General features: G+C 43.6%; 1 protein-coding gene across 2 annotated transcripts; it reads right to left on the bottom strand.

Annotated features, from left to right (window-relative positions):
* Nucleotides 1-942: 942 nt before the first annotated feature.
* hp1bp3 (heterochromatin protein 1, binding protein 3) lies at nt 943-27,848 on the bottom strand. Of its 2 annotated transcripts, none has more exons than XM_085966824.1 (12): nt 27,622-27,848; nt 21,166-21,268; nt 19,144-19,291; nt 17,908-18,061; nt 15,527-15,670; nt 13,195-13,278; nt 11,684-11,838; nt 10,336-10,426; nt 9,644-9,803; nt 6,857-6,968; nt 2,642-2,815; nt 943-2,011 (listed from the first exon to the last, which is right to left on the bottom strand). In XM_085966824.1, exons 2-12 carry the CDS (start codon nt 21,230-21,232, stop codon nt 1,738-1,740), a joined length of 1,563 nt encoding a protein of 520 aa, XP_085822950.1. In that variant the 5' UTR covers nt 21,233-21,268; nt 27,622-27,848; the 3' UTR covers nt 943-1,737. The 2 variants fall into 2 exon arrangements, with proteins under 2 accessions (XP_085822950.1, XP_085822949.1); XM_085966823.1 differs by lacking the exon at nt 27,622-27,848 and adding an exon at nt 27,153-27,311.

Below are 27,848 nucleotides of genomic sequence, written 5' to 3'. Positions count from 1 at the left end.
ATTCCTCCACTTAGTACTTCCCAAATTATTGTAAGTTTGGCTATTTAACAAAACCAGAAAGTATTTTTGTAAAAGATAAAGGCATAATATATAATTTTAATATGGGCTGAACGTCTTACCCACCCCCCAACCCCTTTAGACCAGACTTAATCTCGACCTCCCAGATGGTCACAAAAGCAAAATACTGTGGATGCTGGAAATCTGAAATAAAAACAGAAAATGCTGGAAATAGCATTTCAGCGACCTGAAACGTTAACTCGGTTTCTCTCTCTCTCTCTCCAGATGCTGCTTGACCTGCCGAGTGTTTCCAGCATTTTCTGTTTTTATTACCACAGATGGTCAACTCATTTTAAAACATTGGAAACAGAAAACCCACTTTTCCTGAGGGTTGGTAAATGTCTAGCTGCAGCTAATCTGCTGTCAGTAGTGTTTATGTCGGGTGAGATAGTACAGGAAACTCTCGATTTACCGGCACCTAAATAACCGGAAATGTCGGTTAACCGGCTAAATTCAGGAGTCGGTTCAGGTAACTTTTATTACTTGCACAGCAACAAATGGAGGAAGGCAAGGGTGTGGCTGCAGCTGTTGCTAAGCTACAGAGACGCTTGCAACTTGTGGACGTTGTTCTGAAGCTGTTGCTAAACAACAGGGTTTGTTGCTTTATACGGAGCTCTCAGCTCCGTATCTTTTACTATAGCGTTCGGTTATCCGGAATTTTTGATGAACCGGCACCACGTCGGTCCCGTCCGTGCCGGATACCAGAAAGTTTCCTGTAGCTATACAATGGACTGAAACCACTGTTCCAATTTTTCTTCCTCCTTCACATAAAAGGATGTTCATTTTAAACTAAAAGCACTTCAGGAGTGATGGAAAACCAAGACAAACTTTGCTGGAACAATTGATGTGAACAAGACCAGCTGTAAATGATTATTGACACCAATGTACAATGTACAGTATTTTTACTAAGTGAGACAAGATACAGAAAAAAGCTTAACAAAATGGTGCTGCATGCAAGTACTGTACTTCAACAAATCTGACACTAATGCAATTATCAAAAAGTAGCAACATTCATCAATACACATACAGTGTGTACAGGGCGATTTCATTACACTGATCTCCAATATAAATCACACAGGGATTTTGAACAATGTTAATGACCTTAAGGTAATATCTGACCTCAAAGGGTAAAGACATGTTAAAATGCTTTGTATTCCATCTTCACTCTTGGAGTTCTCTCCTTTAGTTTTCATGTCCCAATGCCAGGCAGTAATGTCAAAGCTCCATTATACCACGGCACAAATAAACCATCCACAAGTAGCTCAGGAGGGATGGATTTGTTTTTCCAAAAATGTTTGCATGAACTATGGAGATCAGATATTACCTTCTTTAAAAGATTACAGGAACTAATGAATTTTCCAAAATCATGATTTCCATTTAAGTCAACCAGCATTTTTGCTTGCTCCCCACTTAAAAGGTAAAAACCGAGTGTGTTGCCTAGTTTTATCATAAGGTCACACACTTAAATATAAAGTGTTAAAACCCATTAAACTAATAAAAACATCCTTGAAACAAGTTGCTGATGTCCAACAGCTTATCTAAAATAGCATTCTACATAATTATCTAAAAATAAGTTTCTACTTTTTCTAGGTTAGCTGCAGAAAAGTATTGTGTCACGTGGCGTGTTTCAAATGACAAAAACATGCACCACCGAAGAAAAGCATTCCAGCTTTGCCTCTGCTACTTTCTCTGCCTCTGTGAATGCCTTGTGGTGGTCTTGGCAGGTCCTTTCACCTTCTTTGGGGGTGCCTTTTTAGGAGACCCACGCTGAGGCTTTTTAGACGCTGGTGGCTTTTTGGCCAACTTTACTGGCGAGGGCCTAGACTTTTTAGCTGTTTTTTTTGCTGGTTCTTTCTTTGACGGCGTGCTCCTCTTAGCAGCGACCGCTTTCTTCGGCTTGGCAGCTTTTCGTTTCTGCAGCTTGGCCTTGGCTCGTGGAACCGCCTTGTGCCTGCTTCAGGTTGCAAACGAGAAAGATTTAATATAATACAATAGCAAAATATTGCAGATGCAATATAATTTAATATAAGCAGCCTATAAACTGCAGTCAAATGGCCATAATCTGGCAATTTATCAACACCTTTATTGCGAGTGTATTGCTGAGCAGCAAACAATTTTATGTAATTGTAACTAAACTATAACTGAAAGAGAATGTTTAAAAACTGCCCGTCTGCCATAAGAATCGCTTAAATGACTGCCTGTGGGTACAGTTCAATCTCAGAAACTTTCAGCACCTGTTAAGGAAAGAAAAAGTTTAAGTTTCAGGTACATGCCCTTTGTCAGAATCGTTCTGACAAAGGTTCTATACCGTTTCTCTTTCCAAGTGCTGATGGGACCTGTTGCGTATTTCTAGCGTTTCCTCTTTTCATTTCAGATCTCCAGTGTTTCCCGTTTTTTCTTCTTACCTGAGGCTTTGCCCCTTTCAAATGCTGATGCACTCCACAGCTTCTAGCATCACAATCAATGAGCTGGGTACACTGGCCAGTACATTGATGTTTGTTGATTCTACACAAGTCTTTACTTTGGCAGAAATTTACATCCTCAAAATTAAAATTGTTTTCAGTGGTAAACATAACTCGTATACCTTCTTTTTTTAGAAGGCGGCTCATCGTCAGATTCTTCCTCTTCTGACTCGGACTTCTCATCATCCTCCTCCTCCTCCTCCTCTTCTGCCGCCTCTTCTTCCTCCTCCTCCTCCTCCTCCTCAGATTCTTCCTCCTCTTTCTGATGCTGCTTTTCTGGGAAAAGGACACTGGGACTAAAGAAAAATGGTAGGAATATTTGGTCACAATTAAGGCACCTTCCTTAGCACTAAGAAAGCTTAGTGCCAACATTTTTCCCAGTGTTCTAAATGGGAAAAACCTTTAGTAGCTTGGGCAATCCTGCGACTGTGCAGTTAGACAGCAAGCTATCACAAAGAGACACGATCAAAGGGTTCAGAGTATTTAAGGTTGTACTCAGAAGATTTTCGCTTCATAAAGACCCATATCAGCCCCATGAGGAAACTAAAATTACTATAAATACCATAAAGTAGTTTAACACTAGCATTGTCAAATAGGCCAGCACAGAAATTAAGTGGACTGTTTTTTTAACAAAACTAATAATGAATGGGATGCCACATTATTGATTGTACTTGGTATTTCTCCACATACAAGAAAGGAGAAATCCAAGGACTGTTCCTTTAAAAAATTCACTTCATTTTGATCTTTCCCCTATTCGCGTGTACAAGGCCTCATTTTGAATCCCGCCATTTATTTCTTTGCCCAGAGTAACGAAGAATATAATATATAATGAACAGCTCCAAGCAGCACATCAGAAAGAACGATGGGGTAGGATGGGAAGGAACTGTATACATGCAGGTCAATGTTCAAAGGATGAGGAATACCTCATCTACTGTAGATAATTTCACATTCATATTATTCAACCTCCACAGATAGGAGTATACCAAGTAATACATACACATCCTACATGACAACAGTGACTACACCTCAAAAAGTACTTCATTGGTTGTAAAGTGCTTCGGGACATCCGGTGGTCGTGAAAGGCGCTATATAAATGCAAAAAGTGGCAGCACTAAAAAGACGAGAATGGAACACGACATCACGGAAGCACTTGTCTTGAGCTGTCCGATTAAGACAACATTGCTTGGCAATTACTTCAGGTAGCTCCTTGCAAATACTGAACCCTCTACATGTTGGCCCAGGTGTTGACTGTGACATGGGTGGAACAATCTAACCTTCCCTGATGAATCCTGCTATACGAGTGATCACCACTAGGATACACTTTCTACTATCCAACTTGCTAACCCGCCAGCAGCTTCAAAAATGTCAGTTGCTGTACGAGGAGCAGGTCAGGCCAACCTGGTACAAGCCTGGGTTCTACAGGTGTAACTCGAGAATGAGAAGAGCACAAGAAATGTCCCAAGTCACCAAAACAGGAGACATTAGTGTAGGCAACGGCAAAAGTCTCAAGAAATCCACTGTGGTGGAACAAATGGTGCAGAAAGAATCCCCCAGAACATCTCAAGGTTGGGGCTGTTGTCAGTCAGTGATTTAACTCCGACACTCTTGGTGCATCAGGAGGACTATCAGCTCTGGTCACATAAAATTGTAAGCGACATGGTCCACTTACGGTGACTGGTGTGAACCCACTGAAGGGAAAGGGAACTTTTAAAAAGCCCAAATCATTTTAATCAAACTAACGTGTCATAAAAGGGCAAATACTAACCAAGATGGTGACACTGGTAGGTTTCAAGACCAAAATTGTCAAATCAAAACCAGCATTTACACAACTAAGAAGTGTACACTGTAAATTACATTATATTCAGTGTAACATTAAAAACCACAAACTTTTCCCAAGTTCAAGATGGTCAACAGTCAAGCTTTTTGCTGAAAATGGGAGTAAATGAACCTGGGTGTTGGGCATGCCAAAATAACACAAACTTCTTAAAGACACTGTACAGCAGTGATTCCCCCACCCTTCCTGTCTCTCCCCCACCCCACGACCCAATCAGATGACTATCGCTACTTGCATATGGAGGTTCAAGGAATGAGAAAGTGGTGATTTTGAATCTGAAATTAACCATGGAACTCATACAAAAACAAAATACTGCGTGTTATAAATCTCATCATCATAAAGAAACGACTCATGAAATAACACTGGACGGCCAGCTGGTGGCGCCATCCAAGGAGTATAAATACTCGGGCGTGGGCCCAGCTTGCCAGGGACATTTTGTAAGACAGGGACTAGTGAAGTACAACTAGACCTCCATGTTCTGAAACAAGTTGATTAAAGCCTTGCTTTATACTCAAACCAAGTGCGTAGTGAGTTTTATTACATCACTGCAGATGCTGGAAATCTGAAATAAAAACAGAAAATGCTGGAAATACTCAGCAGGTCAGGCAGCATCTGTGGAGAGAGAAACAGTTAACGTTTCAGGTCGATGACATTTCGTCAGAACTGGAAAAAGTTAGAGATGTAGCAGGTTTTAAGCAAGTGCAGGGGCAGGGAAAGGGGAGGAAAGAACAAAAGGGAAGGTCTGTGATAGGGTGGAAGGCAGGAGTGATTAAAAGACAAAAGGGATGATGGTGCAAGGCAAAAGGGGATGGTAATGGGACAAGTTAAGAAACAAAAGATGGGTCTAGAGGAGGTGTAAATGGCAACAGCAGAATCATTACCAACAGCTGCTGTCTGAAAAAATGGAAGCAGTGGTTATGATCCGAAATTGTCTTCCCAATGTAGAGGAGACTGCATCATGAGCAGCGAATACAGTATACTAAATTGCAAGAAGTACAAGTAAATCGCGGTTGCACTTTGAAGGAGTGTTTGGGGCCCGGGAAGGCAGGAGGTAAAAGGGCAGGTGTTGCATCTCCTGCGTTTGCACAGGAAGGTGCTGTGGGAAGGGGAGGAGGTGATTGAGGAGTGGACCAGAGTGTCCCTGAGGGTGCCTTCCCTTCGGAATGCTGGAAGTGTTTGGTGGTGGGATCACGCAGAAATGGAAGAGGATGAATGGAGGCTGATGGGGTGAAAGGCGAGGACAAGGGGAACCCTATTGTGGCTCTGGGAGGGAGGGGGAGGGGTGAGTGCAGAAGTGCAGGAAATGGAATGGACACGGTCGAGGGCCATATCAACCACGGTAGAGGGGAATCCTCGGTTGAAGAAAAAGGAAGACATATCGGAAGCATTAGTATGGAAGGTGGCATTGTCAGGGCAGATGCGACAGAGACGGAGAAACTGGGAGAATGGAACAGAGCCCTTACAGGAAGTGGGGTGGGAGGAAGTGTAGTCCAGGTAGCTGTGGGAGTCAGTGGGCTTATAGTGGCTGTTTGTCGATAGCCTTTCCCCAGAAATGGAGACAGAGAAGTCGAGGAAGGAAAGAGAAGTTGGAGATGGACCATGTGAAGGTGAGGGAAGGGTGGCAATTGGAAGCAAAGTGAATGAAATTTTCTAGTTCAGGGCAAGAGCAAGAAACAGCACTGCTACAGTCATCAATGTTCTGGCAAAAGAGGTGAGGGAGGGGACCTGAGTAGGACTTGAACAGAGAATGTTTGCTGCTCACGATGCAGTCTCCCCTACATTGGGGAGACTAAATGGAGGTTGGGTGGCTGCTTTGCAGAACACCTCTGTTCAGTCCGTAAGCATGACCCCAAGCTTCCAGTCACCTGTCACTTTAATTCTCCATTCCACTCCCATTCTGATCTCTCCATCCTCGACCTCTTACACTGTTTCAACGAAGCTCAACGAACAGCACCTCAACTTTTGATTAGGCACTTTACAGACTTCTGGACTCAAATCCAGTTCAACAATTTCAGACCATAACCTCTGTCCCTATTTTTTCACATGGCAGCTGTTGACGGTTCTGCCATTCCCATTCTAGGCTCATCTTTTGTTTCTTTACTTGTCCCATTACCATCTCCTTTTGCTTTGTACAATCAATCAGACCGTTTGTCATTTAATCTCTCCTGCCTTCCACCCTATCACAAACCTTCCCTTTTGTTCTTTCCTCCCCACCCCTTTCCCTGCCCTTGCTTAAAATCTGTTCCATCTCTAACTTTTTCCAGTTCTGAAGAAAGGTCATCGACCTGAAACGTTAACTCTGTTTCTCTCTCCACAGATGCTGCCTGACCTGCTGAGTTTTTTTCCAGCATTTTGTGTTTTTATTTCATGGCACTCGTATGTCCACTTAAATGTGTGATCAGAGGTCATAACAACCTATACAAGCCCTTTGATCAAAACTGTAAATGCCAGTACAATATGGGATGTGTTCTAAATATTTTTTTTCAATTAAAAGCTTCCTTGCCTGGGGTAGAACGGGAAACAAAGTTGGAAGGAGCCACTGAATCCTTTCCCAGAAATCTGTTCAATCCATCCGTATTTTTCACATTTCTGCAGAGTTTTCTTCAGCAAATGCACTGCAAAATAATGTTGAAAGTTAACATTTCCACATGCATTTCAGTTACAATAGCGAGGGAAAATGTACAGAATGAGAAAAGGTCTCAACCCAAATGAATTCATCCCAGAGGAATGCTTAGTCATGCACTCTCCGATTTGTTTGCTCTCCTCTGAAAAGTGAATCACAATTAATACTTCCAAAAGAAATGTCGCTCCAACCCTCAATTCCAGGATATCAAACATTATTCAACTTTAGCTTCTGCATCCCAAAAATTATATGGCTTTCGTCTTGTTGCAACCATAGCATAATACAGAATTTGATCACAAAAGCTTAAACTCTTTCATGATCATGTATTCTTTATCTAAAGAATTATTGGAAATTCACTTCTGCAGAGATTTTATTCTGAACACTTACTACTCTCTGGAGAAGGCAACCATTTGAATCTCCATTACTCCTCTTCTTCCTGACCAGGCACAAGTTTAAATACCAAGTAAAATCATCTCCATTCATTTCAAAAATTGAGTTTGATATCTCAATATCTGGTGAGACATCATCTGGAGTATTGTGCACCTTTCTGATACGCCAGATACCTCAAAAAGGGCACTGTGACTTTAGTGAATGTAGAGAAGGGCAATGGGGATAATCCCTGGCCTAAGTGCATTGCAGTATGGCGAGAGATTTCATGCCTTGGATTTGCTCAAGAGACAAAGACTTAGAGGGGACCTGATTCAGGTCTTATACATTATTAAGAGTATTGATAACACACAGGTAGATTTGATGCAATGGGGCCCGGTATACCTAGGCAGGGAGGGGCAGTTGGATGTACAGAAGTTTGATTTTACTCAGAGGGTGAACGTTCCAGGGGGTGGTAGTGAGGGTCAGCTCCTTGCCATTATTGTACTCACGGCGTCATTGTACACATTTTGGAAAATGAGATCAAGGCACAAGGATGGTAAGATTTTGGGTAACAACCAATGGGTTGGGTCCTCCTGGGGCTTGTCTGATCACCTTTCAGGAGTTGGAGAAGAATTTGTGAGCAAGGTGTCCTGAATTGGCTATGGACAATGTTCCCTCTAATTTTTTTATTGGTGGGGGGTGGGGCCATTTAAATTTCCGTGCATGCGCGGTTTTTCCATTATAAAACCGGCAAGCGTGGTACCTTCCGACAGCCAACAGGAACATTGGCTAGGGACCTCTTTTTTGTCAGGGTGACGTTGGGGAGGTGGGGGGGGGGCGGGGAAGAGTAGAAGTGGGCGGAGCATGTAAAAAAACAAAGAATTCAATGGAATTGGAAAGGATATCTCAACTTAAAATTCTTTATACCTAGAGGGGCAAGATTTACTGTGCGTGGGTTTAACAAAAATCACAAGCTGCTCTTTATAAGTGGGTTTGTACTCTTTGTTGCAGCTACCAAAACAACTCTCCCCATACTGTCTCAAGGCTTGTATTTATTCCAAAGCAAAATTCAGGAAAAATGTTATGATTGAGATTTATAAACAATGACCAGTTACTTAAGTTTCTCTCATCATTTTTAAAATCGCTCCATGGCCTCTACCACCCTAGCTATGCAATTTTTTCAACCCTACCTTGTCTCACCCCTGCCCAAAGACATTGTCCCTTACATTTCTCTCCACCCCACCAGTGGTGGTGGAGTCAGCAGCTGCCTCAATCCTACTCTCGGGAATGCTCGGTGTCTCTTTTCACCTTTAAATACCTTCTCAACACTATCTCTTTCCCCGAGCTTTCAATCATCCATTCTAATCTCTCTCTTCCTGGCTCAGCATTCATTTCCATACACTTATTAGTGAAACACCTTGGGCCGTTTATTTACATCGAAGAAACTATGTAAGTGAAAATTGTTGTGATCTGTTTAGCCCTGAACTTTCAACCAGATGCACAAATAAGCCAAATGCAGTTCTTTCATAGCAGTAATAAGTTACTTAGTGGATTGGTTGTCCACTGTTCATTATGCAGCTTTCCCACATTGAATCCACTCTTGAAGCTCCACCTTATATATTAAGAAAAGACTCATCGCACACACAAGTAGAGTTAATATTTGATTGCTGGTTAGAATTTTAGCTGGGACTGGTTTGGCAGCATCCAACATCATTGGATGTTTAATGGCTTTTGTATGGCATCATGAAGTACAATGTAAAATTACATTTATTAATTACCAGATATTACTTGTAACTAACAAATGTCCTTTGCTATTATTAAAATTAATCAGAATTAGGAGTAAACCTTTCCGGATAATAAAAGTTATATACTTCTAAATACATACATCAGATCAGTAGCAGTTTGAAAATTATTTACAAGCCAGAAAAACATTTTGCAAGTTAGCGATATTTAACTTACAGGAAACTGTGAGATATCCAGCACCGACAGGACCGAGCTGTTGCCGTCCCATCAAAACTGCTGGACAAACCAGCGCTAATGTTAAAACATACGGAAGCTTTTGAGCTCCGTATCTAGCAACAAACCCTGTGCTTCTAAACAGTTGGCCGTAGCTTGCAAGCGTCTCTGTAGCTAAGCAACAGCTGATGTAAAATCAAGTACCAACTCTCCATACAGCAGCCACGACCCAGGAAAAGCTCACACATTAAATTGGATCTCACAGATAACAATTAATTAAAAAATTGTTTTTCAATGAAGTAATACACAAATTAAAGATGTAAAAAAACGGCTGTGACTTACTCTGGAAATTAGAATTTGTTGCAGGAACTTTCTCCGAGACATATTTTTTAAGAGCTGTGGTTGAACAGGTTTTGGGTTCATTCATAGCAGTTATGGCACTAAGAATTGCATCCTCAAATGGACCCCCACTTAACAACGGCTTGTCTCCAGCCTTTTTGAGCTGCAATGGGAGGAGATTTAAACAGTAAATGTGATCTTAGTCTCCGGGGTCCGTGTTTTTTCTTTTACAAATAAATGATCTCTGTACCATCAAGTTCCCACACTGTACTGCAGGTGGAGCCAAGGTTCAGACTTCTTGCTGCTCAGACATTGAGATCCACTCTAACAGATCCATTTGCCAATTTTCCTTTCCCTCAGGTGGATCACTATCGTGAAGTGCTCCATCTTGTGTTGAAACTGAGAAATGCCATGGGAGATAACTATTAAAATGTCAGATGAGATTTACAACTAAACAAATGCTTCCAGGATGCTGGTCTACAGCAATTTATTCTAACTAGTTAATAGAATTCCAACCCAAGGGGCAAAATACTCAGGGTGGCTTCCAAACACTTGCCAAAGGGTGGTGGGGGAAAAAATCCATTTAAATGCAGCAGGATCATTTGTGTACCCCAAACTGGCAATGACCCTGCCCAGCCACAAAGAGCTCCCTATTACACAGATCCCACGACATGTCTGGCATCTGCAGTACTTACCTGGAATGTGCCCGATGCTCCCTTGCCAGTAATCTGCTCCAGCTGACCCTTATCTACAGCTCTTTGCAAAGCCTGTTTGAGTAAATAGGGCCTGCAAATCAAGCACACACAAATAAATAGTCTTTGGTGTGGGAAATAAGTTATCTAAGTACTATAAATCAAGTTCTCAAAAAAGGTGATTCGATGAGAGACACCGTAGCCACATTTGAAAGCATTAATGCCTTGCAGTGAAATTGAATTCACTGATCAGCCCACTTCAAGATGACAGATTTCTGAGGAAAAGCTTCTGCCAAAAGTTTTATATAAGTAACATACTGTATACATGCATCGTTCTTGGTCATTAGTTGTTTGATTTCTATTTGCACTCTTCTCAACCCTCCTGCTCATAGGGAGAGAGACTGAGATCTGGGGAAAGGGATAGAAGGTGAGAGAGAGGGAGAAAGGAACTCAGACAGAAATAGAGCAAATGAGAGAGGAAAAAGGGAGAAAGGAGAGAAATCGCTCCGGGGAAAAGATTGAAACATCACTATTTGATCACTGCTCACATCGTATCCTATGGGCCAAAAAATGTTTTTTTATATTGATATTACACAATCATTACTGCTCTGCCTCGCTGCCTTCCCTAAATGCTCTGCCTTCCGTAGTCGTCGCCTACATTTGATAACATTTTCTTATTTTATATGTAAAATTGAAACTTACTCCTTCTTTGTCTGTGCTGACCTGATTTTGGATCAAAACCCACATTTCTGAAAATCCTAAGAAATAGGAGCAGGAGTAGGCCACCATTCAATAAGGTCATGGCTGATCTTCGACCTCAACTCCACTTTCCTGCCCAATCCCCATATCGCTCGATTCCCCTAGAGTCCAAAAAACTACCTATCTCAGTACTGAATATACTCAACGACTCAGCATCCACAGCCCTCTGGGGCAGAGAATTCCAAAGATTCACAACCCTCAGTGAAGAAATTCCTCCTCATCTCAGTCTTAAATGGCCGACCCTTTATCCGGAGACTATGCCCCCTAGTTCTAGACTCTCCAGCCAGGGGAAACAGCCTCTCAGCATCTACCCTGTCGAGCTCTCAGAATCTTGTATGTTTCAATGAGATCACACCTCATTCTTCTAAACTTGAGAGTTTAGAAACTAGTCAGTTTTCCAACCATTTAGCAGAGAACATTAAAGTTTGACCTGGTCAAATCACTGAAGCAACTGACTAACTTGAATGCCTTTGGTGACTGATCTTCGAGAATGAGAAGCAGATCACGATAAAGAATCGGCAGTCTACATGCTGAATCTCAAATCAGCTGTAGCCTTGGGCAAGTATGCCAACATGAATATTTACTTTCATACCTGCTCTCAGCATTCAGTTTGGGGTAATATTGAAGAAGATACTTCTTGATAAGACCGTATGATGCCTCTTTAGGTTCACACAGCTTTGTGAATGCCAGTGGTAGAGCATCCTCCAGTTTTATTGGCTGCTCCGTTGGTCCAGATGAAGTGGTTTTCTATTAAAAAAAGAATACTAGGCTTGACCAAAAACAAGAACTTTTGTTTGAAAAAAAACTTACCTTCTGTACAGTCCATATTAAGTTGTCTGTGCAGAGGTACAATATGTAAGTTTTGAGGCGATCAATATGCTTTTCCAGTTGGAGTAGGATCTTGATGTACTGAAAAAAGTTGTCAATATGGCTATTAGCTGAATCATGGAGGACACTGGCCAAGAAACGTTTTGAAAAAAAGAGTAATGGTTCTGAAGAATATTTCTGCTAATGCCAAGGAGAAAAGTCCATTTACAGTATGAAAGATCACACAGACCTCACCAATTAAAATTCCCCAATTCTGATGGCAGGAATCCTATTGTACACAGAGCCAAAAATAACAGGAAAATATACCAACAGTAATAAGTGAAGTGCCGTTCAAAAAGTCACTGCATCTGAATATATACCAAAATTCAAGTTGTTGTTACCTAAAGCTTGACAGGCATGTTGAAATCTTCAGTTAGATTAGGGTCTGAATTTTAGCAGGACTGACTCTATACACACCAATGGAACCACTGCCAGATGATCCTGCTCAGAATAAAATCTCTTATTTTTTTCTTAAATAGTTTGGGATATTGAAGTGATGGCACCCCCCCCACCCCGGCAGACATCAACATGAATACGAGTGTGAAGAACATGAGATCTCGGAATACTCAAAAAGCATGCCACGTAGAAACATTGAAACACCATCTTGAGACCTGAATATTTGCATTATTATAGGCCAGTAAATGCTACCTCAGTGAAAATGTATCCAGCCCAATATTAGAAACAAAACAATAACTTAATGGACTAGAGGATTAGGAAGTAACTTGCACATCTTTCAGCAAAAAGATCATCATTCCTGTCCACTTGCTATGCATTTTTAATCCCTCTGCCCATACCAGCATAAATAAATGACGGACATCCCAATTAACTGAAATACGAAGTACTGTAGGCCTGTCACTGCCCACTGAACCCCAGCAATTGTCATGTCCAACATACTCCAGGCTTCCAATATGATGCAAACAAACTAAAAAAGATTAAGAAAGCCAGTTATTTAACACTGGCTTCTTCTAACCTGGAGCCAGCAAGTTACAAGTAGATAAAGGCTCAGGAATTTAGATTTTTGGATTTGCCTAGTTACACCACTTTCCCACAGGAATTACTGGAGCAGTGGCCTTAAAAGAGATAGGCCAGGCTAAGCACAGCTGTCTCTCACCAGCTAAACAGCACTCCTGCCCCAACTATGAACAATGCTATAGGCATTAGCTAGTGAGGTAGAACAAAGGGCCTGGAAAACATTTTTAAATTCCACTTTTACAGCAGTTACAACCATTTATTTACCTTTTTGTCCTGTTTGGATTTGTTTGCTTGTTTTCCAGCATTTGACACAACCACAAAACTTCCAGAAGCACCTTTTCCCTTCACCTGAAGAAAAGGACGCATGCTAGATTACTGCACATTACATACAGGCATCAAGGTGTGAGTCAGTTCAAGCAGAGCGCAACAGTGATACCATTATACATTAGCAAGGAAGTGGTTTATCCTAGTACCTGGCATCAAATATATTTTTGCTCAGCTCTCCATGCACAAGTGGAAAATTCCCCACAAAGATTTATGAATCTTCACAAAATAAAATCGCTTACAGTAAATGGCCAGTACTTGCAGCCAGCGACGAAGCAAAGGTGTTCACCGCTGGGCCCCGAAGTAAGCTTCCCACAAAGATCTCACGATCTCTGTGGCGAGAAGTTTGGCTTTTCCGACGTTCAGTTGAGATCAGTGTGAGCTAACGGGGGAATTCCTACTGCGAGCTGCTGTGACATCAACAAGCTGTTTAAGCAGCCAATCACAATGCAGAATTCTAACAGACAGGGAAGTGAATAAGCTCCTTTTATTCTAATTTTTAAAAATGTCAGAGAGCAAAACAAAGGTTGGGGCTCTCACATAGGGAAACGGTAAACCTGAAAAATAGATGAACAAACTTCTAAAAAAATCTATTTTTTTTTAAAGTTTCTTAAAAATTGTAATTTTTATTCAAATGGATAATTTGACACTCCACAAAATTAAAATTAGTTTCTCAGGGCTATAACATTTGTTTAGCAGTCAATGCGCTGTTAAAACCCCAGTTACACCTAGTCCAACAAGGTCTAACATTTAATGGGGTATTTAACAGTGATATTACTGCGGAAGAGCCGAAGTTTTGGTCTGTTTCACTGATTACCTGCTATTGGGGGGGGTGGGGGGGGGGGGAGGAAGAGAGAAAAGAGCACAGCGCAACCAGTGTCGGAGCAGTGAATGACTGACCGTATTGCCCTGTTAGGATGCGCATGCGCTACATCCTGAAGTTGCGGTCAGTTTCAAAGGGGTAATAACAGCAAACGCTGTTTGTTCGCTGTTATTACCCACCGCAAATTCCAGGCTACTATTTTGGCACAGTGGAGTAAAGTTTCACTGAAATTCAGACTTTTATTGCACTTATCAAAATGAAGGATATTACTGAATAGAACTGTTTACATTGTGTACTTCCAAACATTACCCCCAATGTATCAGTGACAGTTTCCATTGAGCCCCGCCCCACTCAGCCATTCTTTTGTCTGTCAGCCTTGTGCAGGGGCCATGCTAAGCTACACTGGCGTTCCAATACCTACTGCTGATTTAAGACATCACAGACTCTCAAGTACCTAATATGGGCAGTTTTGTGCTTTGGACCACTGCCTTGTATGGAATGGGATGGGACTCACTACATGGCACCTTTGAAACTGGGGGGAGGGGGGGAGACGGAGGTGTGGGGAAGAGGAGGAGAGGAAGAGAGAGAGAAACACAGGCATTGCTGGACCGTGGTCCATCTAGTTTTCCTTCTACCACCCTGGTAATCGCTTGATGCAATGATAATGGAGTTGTTGACTAATCATGGCAATCAATCTCTGTCAATTAGTCAACAACAGACACAGACACGACACGAGGAAAACCCCAGTGGTAGAAAGCTTTAGGTCCGAAGTCACCTGTTCCTCCCAAGCATGTTACACTTACCACGTCATGTCTAAAATTAGTCAGAAGCTGCATCCCAAAATGTTATTTTCTAATTTGTATTTGAATGAATCAATACTAACTGCTTCCAACAGCTCCCTAGGGAGCCTGTTCCATAGATTGACCACTTGCTCAATGAAATGTTTCCGCAGATTAGTTTTACCCCTCTTCAAGCGCAGGCCGTGTCCTCTGGTTCTACTGTTCTGGACAAGGTGAAATAGCTTCTCATGGTCTACATTATCTAGACCCTTTAGAATCCTAAATACACCAATCATATCTCCTCTTTCCTAGTGCGAACATGCCCAATTTACATAATTGCTCCTCTGAATTCAATCCCTCCATCCCCTCGGTCATTCTTTTAATACCTGCAATATCCTTTCTGTACTGCAGTAACCAGAACTGTACACAGTATTCTAGGTGTGGTCGCACCAATGATTTATAAAGTGCCAGGATTACCTCACTATTCTGGCAAGAGAGAGAATGAATGATAAGAGATATGATATATGGAGACGGAGAAGAAAGTTAGAAAGAGACAGATTCCATCTTTCCAGGGAGTGTTGAAACGTCACCATCCATTAACTACATTACCACATTGGAATCCACTCCTACTTATCTAGTAGCCTCTATACTGGTTCCATAAAATGATTACCTGTTTGATAGCACCACGCTGTAGCTCCCGTTTTAAGGCTTGCTTTAGTATATATCCCCTGCGCTCCAGTTCCAGCGATGGATACTTGTTAATGATATATTTCCTTATGGCGACAACGGAAGCACCAGACTTCTGAAAACAAGCCTGAAAAAGAGAGACCGAGTATTTTTTAAATGCTCCCTTTTCAGCATGCATTTGCAAGTTTGAAATGACTCACTACAATGATCATCCCACAAAGAAGATATTTTGTTTTAATCAAATTGATTGAACAGCAACAAGTGTAAATGTTGCCAATTACCTTAAATGACTGATAAACAGCAAACAGCAGCAAGCCACACACTGGCCTGGATTTTACAGGGCCTATGACCGTATGCGGTCCTAAGTGCCCCACAAGTTCTGGGTTTCTTCATGCGCGAAAACCCGGAACTTGCGATGTCAAGTTTCAGCTCGACAGATCATCCGCACACGCAGGAAATGGACATTCGCTGGCGCAGGGTTGGGCTATTTGCCCAACGAATGCCCACGAAACTCTTATGCCTGGTAAAAGCAGGCGTAGGGCCTTCTTTTACCAGCATACAGGTTTAAATAAATATTAAAATAATTTTGTTTAAATCATTTAAACATTCAAAACTGTTCAAATTAGTTTCGGTTATTTTTGGCCCCTTTAAAAATGTTTAAATTTGTTTTTCAAAAAAATTACACTTTTTAAGTGTTTAATTAAATTATATTTTAATTAATTTTAAACGTGATTTATTTTTATTTAGGTTGTGTGAAAGTGTTTTGTGAGATTCCGAATATGCTTATGGGGGTTCTGTACGTAAATGAAATCTCCATAAGCATAGTGGGAATCTCCCTTTGTGATTGGTTGAGCCAGCCCACGTGATCCCAGGGTCGCTTGCGAACCACATGTTCACCTGGGATACGTGGGCCTTTACGCAGGCGTATGCCTGCAGACCCAGGACTGCAAGAGTCCGAAGATACCAGGTAGGTGCGTACTTTGCTTGCTGCTCGGAGGCATTCGCCTGCAGGAAACCTCCGACCACAATTTCAGGTCACTTGAGATTTTTAAAACATGCACCCACATTCAGATGCATTGTTCCTGCTTACATGTTGGGAAAGACTTTCTGTAATGATTATACAGACTGGAAAGTTCAAGGTTTGATTTCAGGGTCTGTGCGGAGTTGACATTCAGCCAGGGTGTCAATCAGGTTGCTCCAACCGGCCTCAGTGCCCAGGGCTGGGGTGAAATCAGCAAAGAATCCTGATCCTAATTTTGAACCTGTAACAGTTGCTTGGCCTTGAGTTTTATTCTTAATGTCAACTTCTCAGCCTTGGCTCAGTGGTAGCACTCTCACTCGCGTCAGGTCATGGCTTCAAACCCCAATTGAAAGACTGGAGCACAAAATCTAGATGGACACTTCAGTGCAGTACTGAGGGAGTGCTGCACTGTCAGATGTATTCTGAAGAGGAGCTGGGGAGATTTCCCCAGTATCCTGGCCACCATTTATCCTTCAACACCACCACTAAAACTTATCGGGACGTTTATCTGACTGTTGTTTGTGAGAGCTTACTGTGTGCTAATTGGGTGCTGCATTTCCCTACACGGCAACAGTGACAACACTTCAAATATACGCCACTGGCTGTAAAGTGCTTTGGGGCTTACTGAGGACATGAAAGGCGCTATATAAATACAAGTTATTTTTATTTCAGTGGCGACAAAGTTGAAAATAACAAATTAGAGTTGAGGCTCAGTTGTCTCGTGATAGTATAGCCCAAGTACTTAAATAACTCTTTATCCGCCAAGTCTCATAATGGAGGCAGGCACATATTCAGCCATCAGCACCAACATCAATGTATATTTTTGTCAAGAATCTTTAAATATTGACAAGACTGAAACCATCGTCTTTGCCCCGTCACAAACCCCGTACTCTTGCCACCAAATTCATCTCCTCCCTAGGCTCAACCAGACGGTTCACAACCTCAGCAGCCTGTTCAACATCGAGCTGGGCTTCCAACCTCATATCCTCTGGAACTTCCTCCCTAAAATCCTCTGCCTCTCCACATCGGATCATGTGCTCAAGCCTCCAGGGTTTGCACTCACGACCTTCTGACTCAAGATGTGAGACTGCTATCACTCAGCCAATGCTGACACTTGCTAGCTAACATTGTTATGGGAGTTGCCATCAACGGAATATAGGCTTTAATCATACTTTTTAAAGTTATGATCGTTAAAAAAGGAAACTAAATGCCTATTTTTGTGATCTATATGTTAAAGTAAAAAAAGTAAAGGGATATAATTGCTTAAAATACATAATGAGAAAACTTAATGAAAGTTTACTTGAGTAGCTTACTACAGCTATAAGAAATTTTCCACCATCTACCTTAATAGCTTCTATGACAATAGCATCCATTTTTGGTCGTGCAGTAGCAGTCAACTGAGAATTTTTCTGCACTCGAGCCAGTTGACTAGCAGACAAGGTAGCCCAGGCTGGAATGGTCTTTTTAACCTTCTTATCCTTGGTTGGTTCCTTTTCTCTGCAACAGGTCACAAATCACAAAGTGTTGTTTACTATATAACATTCTCCAGGAAGCATTTTAATTTGTCATTTATGTAACATCATATTGGATCTTTTGAATGCCTCGCAGAACTTCATATTCACCAAAGTAGAAACTTTGTTGAAAAGAGTGACCATTTGATCTGTTTTTAGTGATATTGGTGCAATGGAATTTTCAATGTCCACCAGAACCAAGGGGACAGGCAGATGGGACCTTGATTCAACCTCATTGGAAAGACACCAACAGTGCAGAACTGCCCCCATTCTGTCAGCTCAGATTATGAGCTGAAACATATGGTGCTCACATGGACCATCTTCTGACCGAGAGGTGGCAAGCACAAGCATTTTAAATTGGTTACCAGATCCATCATCCGAGATGGCCTGAAACTGAGTTTTCATGCTAAGCCCAAATAACCTTGTTCAATTGATGCATATTAACCGTTTCATACATGGTTGCCAGGGGCCAGGAGGAGGGAAGCAAAAGATGGCAACATAGATATACTGTCCTTGAGCTTGATACTCCCATCTCCTCCGCCAAACCAACATTATGTCCTTTCCTGGGTGTCCTGAGTGCTTCTGTTCAGTGTCCAACATTTAAATGTTGCATTCTGGGTTCTCCTTTCTTTCCTTGGCTGCTTTAGAGAGGCCATTCAGCCGTTGCTGCCTGTGTAAAATCAGCACTCTCAGTATTTCACAGTCCCATTTTCCTGCCTTCTCCATCTACCCTTTTATATTCTTTACGCTCAGATGGTTTTTACTGACTCAATTTTTGTCTTTTCTCCCCACTTGAGTTTTCCACTACTCGCTTGCAATCACCCCAGGTTACCCATTTAGAAAAAGGAATGGGGAAAACTACATGAGCAGAAACAGGTGATAAACTCTAGTTCTGTTAAGCAAAACTGGAGACACTGAAGAATAAAGACATTTCTGTTCTATCTGAAGCATGCCGTGGCTACAATAATGACTGGAGTCCGTACTGTGAAAACAAATGATTCAGATTTCCTATGATATTACCATCACATAATGTGTACAGCACTCTTGGATTGACGGGGATACACTTACTCCTTTTTAGGCTCGTCTAAAGGTTTGGTTTCTTTCTCTTCATCATCACCACTTTTCTCTGCTTCTTTCTTTACCTCCTCTTGGGCTGAAGTGTCGTTTTCTGGTTCCTCCTCTGCTGACACAGATTCTTCGGAAGTCACATCGGCATCTTAGTGTAAAGAAAAGGGAAATCATTCTAAAAGAACTTGGAATCCGAGCAAGTCTTTTTGTCAGCCAGGTGTCTGACAAATGTAGATACCAATCACCATAATTAAGAGTCTCTGAAACAAGCCAAGAAATTATCTTTCCCCAATCCAGACTGCCATAGGGACACACCCCACATTTAAGTCCAGAGCAGTTGAGCAGAGCCAATGCTTAGGGCCCCTCCTTACCAAGGCTGGGGTACAGCTATAGTTTAACCAGCTAACACCCTGCAGTTTACCAGTAGAGAACAGGCAAGTGTCCTACTGCTTGTCCAGCTAGAATCACCCTACCAGTTAGGTCATTTGCATGGTAAAAGTTAAGAATCCCAGGCCACAGCGACAGGTGAGCCCTTGCAGGTTGCATCAGTGAGCCATGCTGGTTGGCAAATCTTGAACAGTGGCCTGCCATACTGTGGACCTGCTTGATTCAGGTATGAGATTACGGAATTTCCAGCACCACACACAATCTTGGAACCACCTCAATTTGACTGTTTAAGAGCAATTTCCAATAACCCCATTTTCACAATAACTCCAAGACATGACACATCTAGTTGAGAGAGTGTATTACAGAAAATGACTGTAAATTTGGAATAATTACAACAATAAAGAAATCACACCCCTACTTTCAAAACATTGATTAAAGCATTAGGGGTGCTAATGGTGTACAAATCATTGTATTTAAGGGCAAAGTTATACCACAGTTTGAGACTGGTACCCATTTAAAACACAGCAAAGCAGAACTCCACATCGCCCAAGGAAATCATGCTTTCTTGTGCCCAAAGAGCAGATTCTCTCTGATGGTCAACATTTTAAAACTAGAAATAAAGGTTAAAACGCTCCCACGTGGCCCACCTGGAAGTGGTCTCACATCTCTTACCCAAGTGACTTCATACCCGAATTACAGCAACGCGCCTTAACACGCGCTCTGCAATGCAATTACAGGAAACTCTCTTTTATCCGGCACTGACGGAACCGGCGCGGTGCCGGTTTATCAAAAAGTCCAGATTAGAGAGTTATAGTTAAAAGGTACGAGAGCTCCGTACACAGCAACAAATCCAGGCTTCCCTGTTGCTTAGCAACAGGTGCAAGAAGCCCGGCCACAGACCAAGCGTCCCTGTTGCTTAGCAACAAGTGCAGGAACCCCCGATTACACAGCCAAGAATCAAGAAACAGCCACTAATATGAAGAAAAACTTAACTGAACCTACTCCGGAATTTTGCCGGTTAACCGAGATTTCCGGTTGTTTGGGTGCCGGTAAATCGAGAGTTTCCTGTACATGGGATAATGGAATTTGATGGATTTTCCACCTAATAGAGGTCTTTAAAATTATGAAAAGTTTTGTAGAGTAGCTAGAGAGTTTCCACTTGTGGGGAAGAGCAAAACTAGAGGCCATCAATAAGATAGTCACCAAGAAATCAAATAGGAAATTCAGAAGGAACTTCTTTAACCAGAGAGTGGTGAGAATGTGGAACTCGCTACCACAGGGAGTGGTTGAAGCAAATAGTATAGATGCATTTAAGGGGAGGCTAGACAAGCATATGAGGGAGAAGGGAATAGAGGGCTATGTTGATAGATTTTAGATGAGGAAAGACGGGAGGAGGCTCGAGTGGAGCATAAACGCAGGCATGGGCTGGTTGGGCCAAATGGCCCGTTTCTGTGCTGTATATTCTATGCAAGAAGCTTGACACCATCCAGGACAGAGCAGTTTGTCTGATCCGCTCCCATGCCACTAGCAGTATATACAAACAAGAATGGACTGCAGCAACTTCCTCCCTTGCGACCTCTTACCACTAAGACAGCAATTACTATATCGGAAACAAGGTTTAAACATGACCTGTACCTGCAGTCGGCTTGTTTCTCGCAGGACTCTCCTGTGCAGAGGGACTAGCATTCCGTCGAATAGGCATGTCTGCAACGTTATTCTCAATGACCTGTTAAAGAGACTATAGAATATAGGTTCAGCCAAAATACCATTCTGAATGCAAAGCTGGCAAAATAAAATTCAGTAACAATAATGGACAAGGAACAGTTAACGTGACAGAAGGGCTAGAACACGTTGGCCCTGCAGTTGCCCAGTTTAGTGAGTCAGTGCACATCAACTATTATTGCGCAGTAATTCCCAACACTTCCAGTTTCAGTGGACGGTATAGAGAAGTTTAAGTGGGGTTATATGATTGATCAAAACGATTTAAAACAAAGAAAGTGTAGATGGTGCAAATAACATGAACTGAAAAATCAGCTAATATAAAATGCACTTCCTTGTTGCACCGACTTGCAACAGAAATGGATCACAGTCATGTCTTTTGTTATGATAATTAGATGGAGTTACCAATTCAATGGAGCTTAGGTTAACCTTTTAAAAAGCCTACAAAACCTGGATTTGTAATAGTAAAATTAAACGACAGGTTTGCCAAGCCAACCATTTCTGCAATTTGAGGTTAATGTTCAATTCTTTTAGACGCACATATGTACAAACCCCGATAAACAAGCTTGAGAATTAGTTCAAATTTACTGAAATTGGATGAAATCTTAGATGACAATGACGAACACAGGGACGCATTTCTCATTGCACAAAGTTTAAGTGTCAATTATAACATTCATATTACTGCAAAGGTCAAAGACTTGAGACATCTGATTTCTACCCCTTAAATAGCTACGGTGCCCTGTTTAATGCTTTAAAAGACTGTAAAGAGCAGCCTAAGTGGCCCAGTGCCAGAGGGGGGTGGTGGGGGGCATGGGGAGCTTAAGCCGACATCCAGGGGAGGGAGTCCCAGTTGCTGCAAGTGCCACATGCTCAGTACAATCCCATCACCAAACACATTCATTCAACGCAAAAAAAAACCTGCTCAAACTTCCCAAGTAACTTCATTTTCCTCTACCCTTTCTGAATTGCTGAGGGTATGGTAGTGTAGTGGTTATGTTACTAGACTAGTAATAGAAGCCTGGACTAATAATCCAGAGAACGTGATCTCAAATCCCACCAGTCTGAGAATTTGAATTTACAACAACTTGTATTTATATAGCGCCTTTAACGTAGTAAAATGTCCCAAAACGCTTCACAGGAGCGTTATAAAACAAAAATTAACACCAAGCCATATAAGGAGATATTAGGGCAGGTGACCAAAAGCTTGGTCACACAGGTAGGTTTTAAGGAGCAGCTTAAAGGAGAAAAGGGAGATAGAGAGGCAGAGGGGTTTAGGGAGGGAATTCCAGAGCTTCAGGCTTCGACAACTGAAGGCACGGCCACCAATGATGGAGCGATTAAAATCAGGGATGCGCAAGCAGCCAGAATTGGAGGAGTGCAGATATCCTGGAGGGGTGAGGCCATGGAGGGATTTGAAAATTAGGATGAGAATTTTTAAATCGAGGCGTTGCTTATCCAGGAGCCAGTGTAGGTCAGCAAGTACCGAGGTGTTAGATGAACAGGACTTGGTACAAGTTAGGATATGGACAGCAGAGTTTTGGATGAGCTTAAGTTTATGGAGGGTGGAAAATGGGAGGCCGGCCAGGAAAGCATTGGTATAGTCAAATCTAGAGGTAACAAAGGTATGGATGAGGGTTTCAGCAGCGGATGAGCTGAGGCAGGGCAGAGTCAGGCTATGTTACGGAGGTGGAAGTAGGTGGCGCGGCAATGTGGTCGGAAGCTCATCTCTGGGTCAAATACGACACCAAGGTTGCAAACAGTCTGGTTCAGCCTCAGACAGTTGCCAGGGAGAGAGATGGAGTCAGTGTTTAGGAAACGAAGTTTGTGGCAGGGACCGAAAACAATGGCTTCGGTCGTCCCAATATTTAGGTGGAGGAAATTTCCGCTCATCCAGTACTGGATGTCGGGCAAGCATATGTCAAAGGCTGCAGACAGGGCGAGTGGGACGACGAGGGGTAGTTTACCACGGTCACAGTCACATAAGATGTCATTTGTGACTTCGATAAGAGCTGTTTCAGTACTGTGGCAGGGTTTCTTTTTTAAAACCTGGAAATAAAAAGCTGGTATCAGTAAAAAGTGACCATGAAGCTGTCGGATTGTCAGAAAGACCCAACTGGTTCACTAATGTGCTTTAGGGAAGGAAACCTGCCGTCCTTATCTGGTTTGGCCTATATCTGACACCAGTAGCACAACAAAGTGGTTGACTCTTAACTGCCCTCTGAAGTGGCCCAGCAAGCCACTCCGATGTATCAAACCGCTACAAATAGCGATTCAATAAGGCTCATCGCTATTTTATGAAAATTTTTGGTACATGGCCCTGCCCAGAACATAGTGCTTTTAAAGAGCCTAAATAAATATACACGAACAAAGGAAGCTTGGCATGGCTTAGGAATTTGTACAGAATTAGATAAAAACTGGCATTAAGTTTGCAGAAAGTGTCAATTTCCAACATCTGCATATTTATGATTTATAGAAAGGAAGGGTATTAGTTGCCTAACATGAGCACTCTTGACTTTTTAGTTCTCCCCTTGCAAAACTTCACTGGGCTAGTGGGTAAGTGACCAGCCAGTAAAGTAGCTCTTGGGGTGGATTCCCTGGTCTGTGCTCAATGATCTCAGCTGGTGCAGCATTTGAAACAGTGAAATTGGCCTCAGTAAAAAAGACTTGCATTTATATAGCACCTTTCACGACCACCAGACGTCTCAAAGCGCTTTACAGCCAATGAAGTACTTTTGAAGTGGAGTCACTGTTGTGATTTGCGCACAGCAAGCTCCCACAAACAGCAATGTGATAATGACCAGATAATGTTTTTGTTATGTTGGTTGAGGGATAAGTATTGGCCAGGACACCGGGGATAACTCCCCTGCTCTTCTTCAAAATGGGATCTTTTACGTCCACCTGAGAGAGCGGGTTAACATCTCATCTGAAAGACGGCACCTCCGACAGTGCAGCACTCCCTCAGCACTGCACTGTCAGCCTGCGGCGAGTGTGCTACCAACTGAGCCACAGCTGACAAGGGCAGTAGCCCATGGACTTCTGCGGGGTGGAGGGAGAAGAAACATCTAGCAGGGCTCCTGCTCCTAATTGCTAGTCAGTGACCCCTAGATTTTGAGATAAAAATCCAAGTGGTTCACTGACGTTCTTTAGACAAGGAAACCTGATGAACTTACCCAGTCTGGCCAAAAATCGACTCTTAAATCATCGAGCCATTCGGCCCATCATGCCCTGAACTGGCCTAGCAAGTCACTCAGTCGCATCAAATCAGGGCAACTAGGGAAGAGCAATAAAGGCCAGCCTTGCCAACAACGCCCACATCTAGAGAATGAAAAGGTTGGAGGAACTGGACACAAAATCAACATTGCTTAAGGCTTCATCTGATTTACATTATGCCAATGAAACCTAAAGTTTTAAAGGAAATCAGGTATCAAAAAGGATGAAAAAACAAGAATGGCACTTTGCAGGTAGATGAGGTGACTTGTAAGCACTTGGAGATAACGGCCCGTATTTTCCAACCCCCACGGGTGTCTACGAGCTGTGTACAAGAATCCTCTCGACAGATCGGACGCCTGCCCTGGAGAAGGGCCTCCGTGGGTGGAGAGTTCCGCTTTCTGCACAACCTCTGCCCGCTGAAAGTCTTTATAAATCTTACGCCTGGTGAAAGCCTGCTTTTACCAGCATAAGAGTTTTAAAAAAGTTATAAAAAATTTCCCACTCATTTATAATTTTAAAAAATACTTCTAAAAAAGGTAAGTTTATTTTTAGCCCCGTAAAAAACTTTCAAAAAAATAAATTTGCTTAAAATATTTAATTTAATGTAATTTTAACTCATTTTAAATATGTAATTAAAAAAAATGTATTTAATGTTTTAGTGTTTTTTTGAGTGATCCCCATTCATACTTTTGACAGATCTATGCAGAGAGACTTGTCAAAAGTGTAAAGGGGGATTCCCTTCTTTGATTGGTTCCCCATGGCCCACGTGATCCCAGGGACGCTTGTGAACTGCCTGCGCCCCCTGAGATACCTGGGCCTCTGTGCACGCACACCAGGAGAGGCCCAGGAGCGGAAGTGACAGGACCTTCGGAGCCAGCAGGCAAGTTCGTAGATTTTTCCAGGTCGGAGGTATCCGCACGCAGGAAGCCTCCGATCGGAAAATCCGGCCCATAAATGCATTTTTTATCTTCCTTACCCCCCAAAGCTCCTTATGGTGCAAGAATTATAAAATTGAGTTTGCACAAAACCTGGAGCTGAACAGCCCAGAGTGTGCAGTTTAATTGAAAAGAAAGACTTGTATTTCTACAGCGCATTTCACGACCACCGGATGTCTCAAAGCACTTTACAGCCAATGAAGTACTTTTGGAGTGTAGTCACTGTTGTAATGTAGGAAATGCAGCAGCCAATTTGCACACAGCAAGCTCCCACAAACAGCAATGTGATAATCTGTTTTTGTTATGTTGATTGAGGGATAAATATTGGCCAGGACACTGGGGATAACTCCCCTGCTCTTCTTCAAAATAGTGGCCATGGGATCTTTTACATCCACCTGAGAGCAGACGGGGCCTCGGTTTAACATCTCATCCAAAAGATGGCACTTCCGACAGTGCAGCACTCCCTCAACACCGCACTGGAGCGTTAGCCTAGATTTTGGTGCTCAAGCCTCTGGAGTGGGACTTGAACCCTCAACCTTCTGACTCAGGTGAGACTGCTACCCACAGAGGTGAGGGAAGCCTGGACCCGGGCAGTCTAACGGAGAGGGGAGCCCGGACCCGGGCAGTCTAACGGAGAGGGGAGCCCGGACCCGGGCAGTCTAACGGAGAGGGGAGCCCGGACCCGGGCAGTCTAACGGAGAGGGGAGCCCGGACCCGGGCAGTCTAACGGAGAGGGGAGCCCGGACCCGGGCAGTCTAACGGAGAGGGGAGCCCGGACCCGGGCAGTCTAACGGAGAGGGGAGCCCGGACCCGGGCAGTCTAACGGAGAGGGGAGCCCGGACCCGGGCAGTCTAACGGAGAGGGGAGCCCGGACCCGGGCAGTCTAACGGAGAGGGGAGCCCGGACCCGGGCAGTCTAACGGAGAGGGGAGCCCGGACCCGGGCAGTCTAACGGAGAGGGGAGCCCGGACCCGGGCAGTCTAACGGAGAGGGGAGCCCGGACCCGGGCAGTCTAACGGAGAGGGGAACCCGGAGCCGTGCAGTCTAATGGAGAGGGGGGCCCGGACCGGGCAGTCTAACGGAGAGGGGAGCCCGGACCCGGGCAGTCTAACGGAGAGGGGGGCCCGGAGCGGTGCAGTCTAACGGAGAGGGGAGCCCGGACCCGGGCAGTCTAACGGAGAGGGGGGCCCGGGCCCGGGCAGTCAAACGGAGAGGGGAGCCCGGAGCCGTGCAGTCTAATGGAGAGGGGAGCCCTGACCTGTGCAGTTTAATGGAGTCCAGGGGCTTTAAGCTTGGTCCTGGGGGGAAGCCCCAGCGGCGCATGCTCAGTGCAGTCCCACCGAGCAGCCCCTCGACAAAAGCCGCCAGCCGCTTCATTCAAAGCACCAACTCGACGAATCACCAACCTAAACTTCTACACACACACACACACCCCCAGCCGCGACCACAGAACAAGCAAGGCCAGGGGTGATATATTAGCATGTTTAAAATTTTTTTTTTTTTTTATACAGAAAAGAGCGCTTGGCCGGGGGAGGGAGGGAGACTGACGGAGAATTGCACCCAGACCAGAAGAGGGGGAAAAACCCCAACCTCAAAATGGCGCTCAAAAAAATAATAATAAACATTGCAGCCTGGGGCTCCGGCCCTCGGCGGCTCCAGGAGCCGGCCCGTGTACTGCCCGGGGCTGGGTGCCACGATGTGTGCGGGGGTTGGGGGGAGGGGGTATTTGCCGCGCCGTTATTCGAAGCTCTCCGCCTACCTTTGTGGCCGCGCTTCCCGCTCCCGCTCCCGCTCCTCGGCTCCGCTCCGCTTTCCCCCCCGGCCGGAAACTCCGTCACCCAACTGTCGGTGCGCGCGACACATTCAAACAAAAACAAAATAAACCCCGCCCTAACTTCCCAATCATTCCGCTGGCGCACAACACCACAGTGCGCGCCCATTCGCCATTAGGCCCGCCCCAGTTATTTTATTTTATTTTTTTAAAATTCCGACTGCTTTTTCAACTGACCGTTTATTCCCTCACAAAAATGGCGGGCGTAGTTTTTTTTCTTGCCCCTCACTAAGATGGCGGCCGAGGGCTTTTGTTTTGCCCCTCACTAAGATGGCGGCTGAGGGCTTTTTGCCCACCCTGCCCTTCGCTCGCAAAGATGGCGGCCACGGGCTTTTTGCCCCTCACTAAGATGGCGCACCAATTTCAAATGCTTCCCGTCAATTTAGTTTTTACTTACTGTTTGGTTTTTTGGCCACACGGGGGAAAAATGGCGGCTGTTTTATTTTGTGGTAGATTTAAAAGTTCAACGACAAACAGCGAAGAGAGGATCAGTGCAGCTCCCGAGATTTTATTTAAGCGGGAAGGTCCGGATCGTGCGGGAATCACAGCGGCTGCGCCGAAGGGAAAGCGTCAAACAGAGTCCACTTATTTGAGGAACTTTATTCATAGAGTTGACGGGCATCA

Source organism: Somniosus microcephalus, chromosome 25 (genome assembly GCF_052327205.1).
Source record: "Somniosus microcephalus isolate GS21.2 chromosome 25, FLI_Smic_1.0, whole genome shotgun sequence".
NCBI classification, from domain to species: Eukaryota; Metazoa; Chordata; class Chondrichthyes; order Squaliformes; family Somniosidae; genus Somniosus; species Somniosus microcephalus.
The sequence above is the reverse complement of the archived record's forward strand: the minus strand, read 5'-3'. Positions and strand labels throughout refer to the sequence as shown.

Bases quoted from the DNA above. Each gene is read 5' to 3' on its own strand.
- hp1bp3 (XM_085966824.1), bottom strand. From the start codon at position 21,232: ATGCCTATTCGACGGAATGCTAGTCCCTCTGCACAGGAGAGTCCTGCG. The intron at 19,292-21,165 runs GTACAGGTCATG...CTTTACACTAAG, and splicing joins GAGAAACAAGCCGACTGCAG to ATGCCGATGTGACTTCCGAA. The intron at 13,279-15,526 runs GTAATCATTTTA...CCTTTTCTTCAG, and splicing joins AGCGTGGTGCTATCAAACAG to GTGAAGGGAAAAGGTGCTTC.